The 12,974-nt window shown below is 50.8% G+C and overlaps 3 protein-coding genes across 3 annotated transcripts; all 3 read right to left on the bottom strand.

The window, feature by feature from the left end:
- Window positions 1-4,389: 4,389 nt before the first annotated feature.
- On the bottom strand, window positions 4,390-5,579 carry NEUTE1DRAFT_107642 (uncharacterized protein; the record flags this gene model as incomplete). The annotated part of the gene is made up of 6 exons (XM_009849921.1): window positions 4,390-4,405; window positions 4,459-4,630; window positions 4,847-4,995; window positions 5,085-5,155; window positions 5,282-5,339; window positions 5,563-5,579. The coding sequence occupies 6 exons, from the start codon at window positions 5,577-5,579 to the stop codon at window positions 4,390-4,392; spliced, it is 483 nt and encodes a 160-aa protein (XP_009848223.1).
- A 1,489-nt stretch (window positions 5,580-7,068) lies between these two features.
- NEUTE1DRAFT_107643 (uncharacterized protein) lies at window positions 7,069-7,527 on the bottom strand (the record flags this gene model as incomplete). Its single annotated transcript, XM_009849922.1, has 3 exons — window positions 7,069-7,293; window positions 7,381-7,463; window positions 7,497-7,527. 3 exons carry the CDS (start codon window positions 7,525-7,527, stop codon window positions 7,069-7,071), a joined length of 339 nt encoding a protein of 112 aa, XP_009848224.1.
- Window positions 7,528-11,294: 3,767 nt separating this feature from the next.
- NEUTE1DRAFT_76809 (uncharacterized protein) lies at window positions 11,295-12,683 on the bottom strand (the record flags this gene model as incomplete). The annotated part of the gene is made up of 3 exons (XM_009849923.1): window positions 11,295-11,479; window positions 11,543-11,800; window positions 11,873-12,683. 3 exons carry the CDS (start codon window positions 12,681-12,683, stop codon window positions 11,397-11,399), a joined length of 1,152 nt encoding a protein of 383 aa, XP_009848225.1.
- Between the last annotated feature and the right edge of the window lie 291 nt (window positions 12,684-12,974).

The following is a 12,974-nucleotide window of genomic DNA, read 5'->3' on the forward strand; positions in this document are numbered from 1 at the left end:
ACTTTTCGGTCGTGTCTGTAAGTGTGAACAATATATCAGTGAACTTTGCTTACGTGCGGGGAGACAGTGCGATCAAAATTGTTCCTGGCGGTCACCACATTTAACGATCATGCGAATCAGAGTCTCAAATCCTACTTTTCTCTGCTACCATTACCAAAGCCTTGGTACGCCGAATCCTGGACCGTTACTTGGCCCCCTGGCCTAACACCCGTCTACGCACTTCGATTGGTCAGCTAGGGTTGGAGTGGCAAAACCAAGACTTACCTGATGGAAAATGAACATGGGGGGGGATTTTGCCCGGTATTGTATATCGCGCAAGGGAGAAAGGACGGAGATGTCTCCGTTTAGCAGGTATTCAGCATATACGGAATATGCCGTGCCGTTGAAGTCGACGGTGCGATGCGGTGGGACGTCTACTGTGGTTGCGAGCCAAATAGAACCCCCTTGTAAATGTACCGAGCACGAATCATCACAAGCAAAACTTCACTGTTTCTGTACAGGGCACTGTGTGGTTAGCGATCGTCAGTCAGCTACCTGGCCCATGGGTTTTCCTTACCTACCCATCAAAGTGGTTCCAAGAAAAGACTACACACGGGCTTACCGAAAAAAAAGTGGTCGTATGTGTACTGTTTTTTTCTCTCCTCTCCCTTGGAACCACCTGCCATCTCATCATAGTATCTCATCTATAGGATTCCGAGAGTCTTACCATTGGGCGGGGGGCGATGTTATAGTCCGGCATCGATTCGGTTTGGAGGCTTTCTCCTTAACTGATTGATATCCAAGTTGGACATCATGATGCTTCCTTCCTCTCACGCAGTCATTGCGTTTCTCTGCTACCGCTCCGCCACACATCGCTGATGCGCATGCTCAACAGGACGACGGGCAAGACAGACATGGATGTCCGGTAATCCACATCCACCCTCGAATCCGGTCCGATTTCGATCAAAGTTTTTGCAACCGCGTGCTCAAAAACGGTAGTGAGGTAGTGTAGTGTGGGAGTGCGACATAATACAGTGTGCCGGTAGGTCTGTTGGAAACTCACTTCCTTGTTCTACACACTGCTCAAGGATGTCCAGGGCTTGTTCAGAAACGGAAGCGCAAGATCAACTAGGAAGGAGGAGGGAAGCAGGGGAACTTGGGGGGGGACTGTGTACAGGGTCAGGATGAGTGTGAATGGGATGGTAGACACATGGTAGGGTAGCCATCAAGAAGGTACCGGTACCTACGGGCTGGAGTTCAACAGAGGAAGTACCGATACGAGCAAAGGAACACCCAGGGGTGAGACGGCATCGACGGGGGAAGGGGGGGGGTGTCCATGACGTGACAGCAGCGAAACACGGGAAGTGCCGGTACAGAGATCGAAAACGGAGAGTGTACTCAAAGTAGCGATACGTACGCGGTACGACTCCTCGACAGCATGTCGGCTTGGATGTCAAGGATACTCGCGGTTTGACACATGGCACGAAGGCACGAAGAAGCGAGGGGCAGTGACTGGGAAGACGGGAGAGACGGGATGGGCGTGAGGACCGGGAAAAGGGAGTAAGGTCTTCTGTCTAGGGGGATGAACACCTTCACCTCTGGTGCAACGGTATGCTTGTAGTGGCTTTGATGGCATACCATCAGTTGTCGCTCCCTTATCACTGCCATGGCATGGAAGTCGCATGATCTGATGAGTACCAAGTAAGTCACTCACTATTCCTGGTCCTGGTAACGCTCTGAGCGACTCTGGCCGGAATCACGGCCTATTTACCGGTGCCGGACACTAAAGTTTTACTACCGACTGTGGAGGAGAAGAAGGGCATGGAACCGATATTTGTAATGATCGAGTTTGTCAGCTTGGCCTTAGACTGGTGGTGATGGAATCCCGGATTGAACTCTGATGTTGCCAGTATGAGCAGGGAGGGATCAGAAGCTGCTGGGCATTGGTTTTTCGTGAGTGTGTCTCGGCGTGGAACAATGAGGCAGTGTCCTGAAGGTCTTGGTATACTCACGTAAGCCCCTATTGAGATCTTGACGAGAGGTATCCGGGTATGGGATGCGAGTGTCCAATGTGGCTTACAGCTAGAAGTGTATGGGAAAATTGAGCTGTGAATCCATCTAGACTTCCCCTTTGCTGGCGTATATTGTACGGGCTATAACAGCTGGGAGAGGTTGAGTAGGTATTGCTACGCCATGGTCATCAGGTATCGCAGAAACTCGAATAGTCGAGTTCCAGGCCTGCAGGAAATGTCCTAGCCCAGCCAAAGTTCTGTCGATTCTATTCATTGAGACCAGCATGCTTGGCTCATTATAGGGTGTTTACTGGAGAATTGTACAGTCTGTTGCGTTAACTCTACCTCAATCATCATGTAGCAGAGTCGGAAAAGTTTCTGCAGGTCTGGAATACGAGTTGCCGAATTCCTATGGGTCTCAGGCTCAAAGAAGACACTACACGGTTGCAACCGAAGCCTATATGACACTTTGGTCCGCTTTCATCCATCACCTAGCAAGACGGCGGGCCTCCCGTTATCGAACATTGAAGGCCATGCACTAAATTGCAAGTGGCGAGTGTTACCGACCTTCAGTGATAATATAAGTCGAACGAACTGTCACAGGCAACGCCCAAGTGGAGATACTGCTGGAGGTGTAGCACTGTTTCCTGAGAGCTGTGCACTCAATGCTGAGTTGACCAAGGACGAACAGGGGCGCGGATTACATTTGGAAAGATGATCAGTTTGCACCTTCTACCTTTCCCAAGTTCATTCTGCAGCTCTGCATGGTGAAAAGTTTTCACGAGTCTGGATGTTCTTTCCACTTACGGCCATCCGGGGGGTAGCCACTGTCAGGGAAAGCGTTTCCTCTTTGACTACCTTATCATGGAAGGAGCCGTCAGCTTCCAGTACGGTGAGATAGTACCTTCCATGATGGGTAAAGCAATAATACACTTGTTGGACACTGACAAGAATGAGTGGAGATTTGAGCAGGGAAGGTGGGCATAGACAAGACGGATGATTGTTGAAAGGTCGCTCCTGATACCGTTTTGAGGCTGCGTTTGTTCTTGTACGGTTTCCGTACAACACTTAGAATTCATTCAACCTACTTGACTAACTTAACTCCACTCAACTACCCGACTAAAACTCAATTCGAGGCCCCAAGGCGAGTTGCAACTCAGCCCTGGATAGTTAGTGGATTGGTGACATTTCTGGGTATAAAAAAAGATCGTATGAGGCCTTGTATACGAAAACCGTACCAGAGCAAACGCAGCCAGTCATATATGTTACAAGACTTTGCTGGTCTCATAACTGTTGACTCTGGGAGTTACAACCGAGTTACAGCTGACGTTTGGTCACTGTCTTGTCTTATGACTCTGAAAATTGTTGGTAACTGTTGAGTTAACATAAATTGTAGAGTCGTGACCGAACATAAGCACCTAGGAATCACGCTTCACAGAGTATTTATGGACATAGACAGTTGGAAATACAGTGACTTAAGACCCGGTCTGCACTCCCTTGGACGTGAAGCTGATGTATGTTTGATGTTGATGTCCCAGGGCCCTGTAACACGACCACTACCTACTTCCTTTGTGCCGTATATTCCCGGTAATAGCTCTCTGTCTCAGTAAGTTGCTTTTCCCAAAGTTACGGGGTCATGTATAAATAGGTCTTATCCTCGTCAATGCGCAACTAGAGCCTTAACTACACTTAGGCCTGAATATCACACCAAGACAAACGCCATCAGTTCATCCTACTAAAGAGTTTGAGTACACATACCTACATGTCAATCTACAGATGTTCAGACAAACCACTCAACGATAACTAGGTACATGACAACGCATGTGATGGATTCGAGGCTAAGGCAGGGAAAAGGTTTAGCGAGTGTCCCAACGTAAATAGACTTCCATTTACACCTATTTTCTGTCAGACGCCCGTATGACATGAAAGACTATACTGCCTCAAATGTCAGCGAGGCTTCGGTAGACCTTGTTCTGACATTTATACTCTATAATTGTCCAAGTGCCGCTTGACATGATTGATATTAGAGCATTTTGGCCGACTGTGCACCATATCAAGCAAGTCGTTAATACTGACCGATGTTAGGATGTCACTCCTCAACCAGCAAGTCACCACGGACTCCGCCACTGCCTTGATTACATTGACAGCATGGTAAATATTGGTGATAGGAAACTACTCATTAAAATTTTCCACTATACTTGATGGAATATCCATGCTTTATTGTCCAGTATCAAATTGTAAATAAATCCTTAAGCCGACAATATGCGGAAACCACCGTGAAATCCGGCCGAGGAGCAGGTAGACTCCAAGTACGTCAGAAGTGTACAGTGATGCCGTACCTACCGCCGGCCGTTTGACCAACACTCGATGTTCAGCAGGGGTGTTCTTTCCATCGCACTTACCTTGGCTCAAAACTGTGTGTAGTGTAGTCCAAACACCTCAACGTCGAGTATAGAACAATACTTACGACTGAACCTGGTAGTAGATACGTACCTCTGTACTCAAACATACGGTACCCTCACTAGTGTATACTATGTCGTCCAAGACTTTAAGGTAACTCAGCTGGTACTCAACGCGACCTGTGGTATCACCGATCACGGATGGCCAGTCGGTCATGGCCACGGCCCTATTTCCATCACCTGGTCAAAGTCAACCTTTAGCCAGTTACAACTAGTGTACAATTTCATTTGCAGGCAGGTTAGAGCTAAGTACCCAGTCGGCTAGTCCTCCCAATTCTTACCGACTGACCGGTCTCTCAAGGTCTCGTTAGGTCTTCTCCCACAGTTTCTCCCACCATCCCGTCCCTTTCCTTCATTTGCCATGTGACAATTTCTTCACCACCCCGGACCACACACCTTGTAGTTCCTCGATCACATGTCTTGGCAGCAGCAGCCCGGGACCGTGTCGGTGGGCTCGAGGTTGGCAAATTGAGCAGACAGGCGGCATGGGCGTGGGTAGGTAAGCGGGAATGTTTCCGCTTTCCATGCATATGCCTTTTAGGAGACTAAGGGGACAAAAATGTCTCAGTCGTCTTTTGAGTGGATGTGACGGCGGCGGCGGCACGCGAGTGGAATGGGAATGAATAGGAATGACCAGTCACTTTGGTCAGGAACACTAGTCTTCTTGCTAGTGTAGTTTGATCCGTGGCCTTGGATTTGGATTTGCTACACAGTAGGCAAGCCACCATAAGGTAAGGATGACGGTAGGTAACAGCGTATGTAGTGTATGTACTGTGTAATAGTAAGACAAACGGAGATCATGAAATTATCAAACGGTACATTTCCACGTACGTATATGATCTCCGTGTCGATAAGGTGTGCGGCGTCGCCGAGGCGACCGGGATCTGCTCTGTTCTTTTTTTTTTTTTTTTTTTTTTTTTCTTCTCTCCAAGTCACCTCCCCCACCCGTGCCCGACCAACGACGATGAGCATGGATGAGTTAGATGACGGGATGTCACGGTAGCCTCATTCAAACAGAAGGTGTGTGGTTGAACAGAAGACGGGATGTAACCGAGGTTTACCAGGCTGTTGGGCCCGTATTGCGTGACTGAACGAAAAGATTGATCACTTACACGATTTTAGTAAGCATGTCAGTTCGCTCAGCCAGCCTTTGCATCTTTCAAGGCTTTCGGTCTTTTATTTCGGTCATCGGGACTGCGGAAAGATCTTCTTGATGCTGTCGATGAGTTTTGATAGGTTGATCTGCTTGTCTCAGCGCAGCGGTTGCGGCTCTTCGACTGATGATCATTTCGAAACAAACATCCACTGAGATGCTACGGACTGAATGTTGACGTTGGTTGAGGGTGTTCCGTCACTTGCATGATGTACTATTGGTGCTAGGTTCCTTGGGAAATTCATTCAGCTCTGGAATAGTGTACGTGTGTCTGCATATCTTCGGCGACACATCCATGATTAGGGTGACACGCGTTACGCTCGTAGATGGTACCGTACACTACTACCAGGTTAACAGTGTCACTCTTTCGCGAGCCAATTCCTTCCCACGCAAACAGGATCTTGATGATCTAGGCAAGGGTAGGGATACGATACAAGCTGAGATGGAAATACGGCATGAGATTGAGTAACCGGTCTCACTCATCAGTGAATTGGATGCCTCTCAGCCGAATCATTGCACATTTGAACGGAATAGTTGGTGCAATAATCCCGCTTGCCAAGAATGACTGTCAACCACTCACCACCTCAGCGGGAGTACACTAAAGTAGTGTACTGTCAGCAACATGAACCATCTGCAATCGGCATGTGGCAGTAGCCGAGGGACAGATGTGCAGGGAGTTATGCAGTTGGGTGGACATGATAGTAGAGCCTCAGGTTCCATTGCTTTTTCTGTCTCAGCCAGAGCAGAAGCAGATCCATTTTCAGCTCCAATGGCATGATTTAAGACTTGTAGTTCCGATACGTACCTGTACAAGCAACTTTGCCGTCGTATACACTGTGGGGCCAAGAAGAGCACATGGCCTCCGCCGAGCACTCATCTCATTTTGTGCAAGTGCTGACTGCAGGTACATAAGGTCCAGGCCGGGCCGGTTATACATGTAGTGTACACTATAGTGTACAGTCCTGCTGAACCGGTTGGCGGAAGCTGGATCTTGGGACACGGGCGGACTGCGGATCCGGGGATTGAATCGCAGATCTACGCAGTTCATCCGTCAGCCACCCGCGCTTGTTTTGTCCAGAAGGGTAAGGTGTTTGATCAGCATGGCTGTGAATGCAGTTCATTGTGAGTGTCAGTGGATGATGAAATTGCCAAATGAGAATCGCAAGGCTCGTCGTGGTCTGGCGCTTGTCTTGAATCCGATCCTACCTATAGTCCAAGCTTGCTCGGCGTTCAGTAGATGCAGTCGGCACTACAAGGGACAGCAGGGCGTAGGAGACTGGAAGTCAAGAAGCCAGCTGCCTGCCAGCCTCGCGACAGTCGGCAATGGAGCGGAAAACCAGCCGGCCGGTGGGAGGCAGTTGTTTGAGGTACTGTACTGAGGCACGCGGTTGCAGCGGTTTTTGCAACTTCGGATTGTTGGTTGGCTGCCCAAGATCTGACCTGGAATGGAGTCAACCGAGCTCGATTACGGTGTGTTGAGGGAGTCGTGAGGATACGTGAAGGGTTGGCGGTTGGGAGACGAGATTTTGCATGTTCCATAGCAAATCATTTGGTTTTCCGAGATTGACATTGTAAGCTGACTCGACCTTACATCAATGATGCAGTGTCGAAAAGAGTAACCGGCGATCGAGGAGCGGCAGGCAGCAAGAGTAGAGGTCAGGTCGGTGATGGCATTGTTGCTTGTGCCTTCCTATTCAAGAAGCCATCGCCGGTGCTCGTCCAAACCAAGGCACTACCCTACTCATGGTGAGTCTGCCGGGAGGGCCCGCGATCGTACCTGCCTATTTTTTGTGGCGGCGTTGTCGTATTGGATCGTGTCGATGCAGGAATTGAGGAAATCGCTAGCCGCGCTCTTTCTGGCTGATGACATCGGTTGATAGGCTCTTCACTCACTTACGTGTCGGCCATTGATATTCGGCGACATTTTGATCAAGGGCGTTCAAAAAGTCGTCGGGCATGGCAAAGCCGAACAATGTCGGCGTAAATCACGAGGCGTTTCTTACAGCGGAAGCGGCCCTCCGATGCGTACGCGTTGGAGCAGAAAGAGGAGGGGGCCCTGGGGATCACGAAATTCCGCGTGTGATCAAGTGAGAACGCGAGTGTGGTGTGCCACGCAGTGAATGATGCGAGGGCTCGCCCGGCGTTCTACGGTGCTGTTGCGGCGCAGGGGAACGACTTCCGCCCCAGGTCCCCGGATATACGCGCATCCATTGTCATAGGATCTCTCTGCTTTGTGAGCTGACGTTACAACGTGCCATCGCATCGTCTTCTCTTTTTTCTCGGGCTCCTTCGCTCTGCAACCTCTCCATGTTCGTAAGCTCGATGCTTGATTGGCTGATTGCCAACATCCTTGGCCTCAACGCCGACTGGTACAGGGCTCATCCAATGCCAGGGCATCAGATTGGCAGGGGGTCCATTTTGAGGTTGCTGCCGTCCTAGGGTCAAAGTATGGTTGCCAGAAATAGGTCAAAATGCGTATGCCCTCGTTCATTGAAATTTCTCAAGGTGGCTGTTGCGAGTGTTATTCGGTGACTGCCTAGATCCGAGGCGGCCGTAAAAAGGGTCCTTGGGGCGAGGTGGCTGCGATATGTCGCCGATATAGCCGTAGAAGTCGCCGATTTGAGGACGCCCCAGGGTGTCAACATGACTGTCACGGTGTCCCGGTGCCGTGGTCCAGGAAGTGAGTAGTCTATACAGGTGCCGAAAGTGGACAAAGAGGCAGTACAGCCATGTATCTCTCCGGCTCGCTTTTTTGTCCTGTTGTTGCGAACGATCAATCTACTGACTCCTCTCCGCCCTGGGAGAATGGAAACTGAACATTCTCCACGAGACCCTTTGACCTGGGTCGCTCCGTTTTCTCTGCTGCGCGCCGTCAGCCATCTCCACCTGATCGAAGTACACCTCTGCCGGCTTGTAATTTGTTCGCGCGGTACCACCAACATGCAATATTCAGGGTATTGAATGTGAGAGAAGCAGCCATCTTTTGTATGGAAATAAAGTTATTGCCACTACAAAAGTTCACCGCGCTAACCTTTCAAATGCCGGCAGAGGTGCACATCGGAGGGAGAGGTAGCATGTGTACCTCTACCGTGACCCGACATTTGGTGGCTTGCAAGGTGTGTACTGCGTAGAGGTAGGCACCGTAACGTATACTTACATGCGACCGAGTCCCGCTTCAGCCTGCGACGGCGTGCCAAACGCCGCTTTATCTGCCAGAGGCCTGGTCGAGATCTCGGCCGGCCCTTTTTTCCCCCTTGTGTTTTCCTTCTGTGGGTACGCAAAGCAGCCTTGCGGAATCACGATGGGGCCCATCGACTGGTGAAATATATGTACTGGGCATCGTGTATCTTTCCCCCCCGGTCTGGTCCGGTCCGCCTCAGGATCCAGTGGTCAAGGGTCCAAAAGCCAAGTTCCCGTTCCGACTAAACGAAACGAACTCCTCTGGGCTCCGTTCGTGTAAAATACGTGTACCGCGACCCCGTAGCTGCACGCCTCATACGTACTGCTGCCCACCGTACACTAATAATCTAGACCGCATTGTTGGAAGTGGATGGTTGGGCTGAACTACCTACCTACTTTCTGCAGCCATCCGCTCGAGGTAGTACACAGCTTCGTCGTTGTTGTTATTGATGATGATGTTGTTGCTGTAGCCGCCGCCCTGGTCCTCCCCATCGCCCCCCGTTTCCAGTCATCTTGCTAGCTCTTCTGATCTTTTGATGCTGGCACGAAGATACGGTGAATCGAGGATCGCGATTGTTGGTATGCGTGCGCTTTCCATCCGGGGGTGTGGTAAAGTGCGTAGCGGCGCTCTTGTAACTTTGGCGATCTTTGTCTATGTGATGCAGTTGCGTGGGAAACTGAGAAGTTGGCCGAGGGGTTTGGGGGATCGTGTTACGTCGGCTATCTGGTGCACATCGACATGCCCAATGCGACCGCCCGCCTGTCAGGAAGAGGATGGGCGGAGATTGGGGGGGGGGTTCTAGCGTGGTGCGTTATGTGAATGTGCGATGTCTTGCAGTAGTGGACGGATACCTAGTCTGGACCTGACCAGGGGCGCGTGTCAAATGGAAGCCGGGCAACTGTCGTCCATGTAGCTGTACATGGACGTTTTGCGTTCTGCAAACCAGCTGTCTTTTTAGCGTCTCTTTATAGGGGAGTGCCGGGGCTGCTAATGTCGAAATGCCGACACTGTTTTTGGCAGCGCAGTACTTCGCTTTTCACACTGCCATCCAACGGGCATGACACGCACACCGATTCGGATGAAATGTCAACAAAGCAAACCTACTTATCTCGCACCGCGCGGTCAAGGGTTTACCGCCATTAAGCTGGCACGAAAAAAATGGTGAAAACCCCAAGTGCCAAGTTTGAAGGTGTATGTACACCTATATTATTTCCTGGTACACTACACACCATTCTTCAGCTAGGAGTGTATTTGTCGGAATAATCAACACCGACCCAACAGACTGGGTCAGCTAAGGCCCTTGTCCGACCACCCATAATAGTGTAAGCCCCTGAGCCCATGCTGCCCCATCATTGGATCGTGGCATCAGGGGGTGTAGTGTAGGGAACTAAATTCTCTCGTGCTGATCGATGGTGAATAATGTTTTTTCCGTCCCACCGAGTTCCCACCGCGCTCACGAGGTAATCGGGGGAGATCCCCTTCGTTCGCTAGCTGAAAGACCAGGTACGAGCCCTGTATCGCCGGCTTTGATGATAAAAAGAGATGGTGAAAAAAAATGGGTAGTGTGGGAAGGAAGTGCTGCCAATCAGCCGTGAGGGGCTGTTAGTCCCAACTCTTTTCTTATTTCTATTGAACTTGCAACAACGTACTTTCCATAACAAATATGTATAAAAATAAATCATCGACGGGGGGTATTGCCTAATAGCGCCATACCCGCTAATTCGAGCTATGTACACCTGCTCGGAGGAATGTCATGTCAAAGTAAACTGGCGTTGATGCTGGTCTGGTAACTTGGGGTTGAACCCAGGCGAGCTAGCTGTACGGGTTGGTGTTTTGGCTGTCCTGATCCACAGAACTCGGCGTCCAGCTAAGCTTCCACTCTCCCATGTTTGGCCTTAACCCAGTGGTACGTTTCCCCAATAGCTCCATCCACCCAACCGCCGTGTCTCCTGTCTCCCGCCCTACCGAATATGGGAGAAATGTGTCAAGGACCACCATACTCTCGGGTCTCTGGATGAGACATGCCTTCGATCATGTAAAGCCTGCGCCCCCCGCATCCGTCATAGGTCATCACACAAAGTTCCTCATCCCTTCTCGCCCAAACTATCCCAACCATACATCAAGCTCGACACGGAGCCAGAGATTCATGGGTCATTCCATCACGACCTCGAAAAGAGAAGTCAAGACAAGATTTCCCCAAGCATTCTCCGCAGTCCGCCTCGCGAGAACCGTAGTATGCGCCCACATCATCCGAACCGTAAAATCTCCAATGACCTAGTGCAAAAGCAAGAAACCGCCCTATCCCTTGTTTTTTTTTTCTTTTGAACGCCGGACCGAGTTGGGGAGAAACATGCCTTGATACGTAAGCCACACCAATTATACACACAACGTCCAACCAACTCCGGGTCTTGCGACCAAAAGCAACTTCCCAACTCCTTGCGCTGGAGCACGAGACACTTGAAAAAGAAAAACCCAACACAGCATGACAATTGGTAACGCCTGGTATCCAGAAGAGATAGCAATGCTTTCCAAGAAGAAAAAGCCATGTCGAGCCAAAATGTTCGCCTTCCAATGACCGGATTGGACAGAACGTGAATCACAAGTCATGGCCTTCAGCGGCGCTGTGAATCAGGGGCGACACTGTCGTCCCCGGATGACTCCGTTGGTTCGTAGACGTTCAAGCATTCCGTCAGGACTATTCCCAAGGTTAGCAAGGGTATTCCACTTTTGAAGTGTCTCGGCAGCAGGTGTAACTTACTTTCAATGATTTGTTCCTCCCAGACGCCATATTGGTAGTCGACGAGACCATGGCGCTCAATTGAGTCGCACAATCTGATAAGCTCCTTCCCCATCTTTTTCAATCCTTCTGCCGAGATTACGCTCTGTGAGCGCTGTGGTTGTTGGCCAGATTCCGTCATTTCTTTCTGGCGCTGGAGCATACCCAACCAAGCATGATTGAAGTCGTTCCACAGCTTGATTCTGTCACCATGTAAACTTTGGTCGTCTGAGGTCAGTCCTACCAAGAATTTTACCGTTAGCATGCCTACCATTGCCTAAAACCGGATACGCTGGAAGCGTCTCAGCTTACCTAGGTCTGCCACATGCGACAAGAGCCAGTCCGAGACACGGATGAGCGAGTCACTAGCCGTGGCCAGGACACCGTTCTGTATGTTTTGGAATATCTCCTTCAATGCTGTTTGATAAGACGCGTAAGCGTGATCCAGGGTTCCTCCCGCCGGATAATCGTCCTCCATCCTGACGTCGGAGGTTGAGGTAGCCTGCGCATTCATACCTCCCATACCAGTCATCCCACCAGACGAATAACCTGGCATGCTAGATTGCCCATATACCTGTGCGCTGGAAGGTCCTGTTTGCGCCTGCAAAGCAGTTGCTGCCGCCGTGTTTGTTGGCTCGCTGGAGAAATACGGGGCAGTGACATCAGTTGCCATCATTTGCAGTGTGGCCGGTTGCCGTTGAGGGAACTGCTGGCTTGTGTCGTATACCGCGGTGCTCTGTGGCCCGGCGCCTTGGGGTACGTTATACATCAGAGCATTTGGATTGTAGGTGCTAGCGAAGCCTTGAGTTTGTCGTGTATCAGGCTGGCCATAGTCAGACGGTCCGTGGTGATAACTCATCGCGCCCTGAGGCATGGCGGTCGTGGGAAATCCCGCCGCCGATGGCTCTTGATAATAACCGCTGTAGCCAGCCGAACCGCTCATTCCTCTGGCCGCTCCTGATGGCGAAGATGTAAGAGGTGCAGCCCGGTACCTATCCCCCTGCGCGCCAGCAAAAGACCTCCGCTGCTGCGTCGAGTCATGCAGCGACTGGTGGTAGCGCGGGTTGGGCGCGCCATGAATAGGCGGCTCGTTCTGCCTCCTCTGGCCCCTGTTGTCCTCCATCATGCCGAAAGCTCGTGTGGTTCAATCGAGCGCTTTGGACGGCGTGTTTACCAGGTATCCAGCTCACAGTGAAGCCGGGTCGTTTTAGGGGAGAGGTGAGGTGGTCGGCGCTTCGGCCACACAATAGTCGGCTTCGATAGAGCTTCGACGCCAAAGGTCCAGGCTTGGTTTTCGAGTTGGCTTGTCGAAGCGGACCGAAAATTACCAGGCGCAACAATTTTCGCAATCGCTCGGGGGCTGATAGATAGTGATCCCGGAGGTGTCGGAGGGATGTAACAGGATCTAAAACCC

The sequence above is a fragment of the Neurospora tetrasperma genome (assembly GCF_000213175.1).
Source record: "Neurospora tetrasperma FGSC 2508 unplaced genomic scaffold NEUTE1scaffold_1, whole genome shotgun sequence".
NCBI lineage: Eukaryota > Fungi > Ascomycota > Sordariomycetes > Sordariales > Sordariaceae > Neurospora > Neurospora tetrasperma.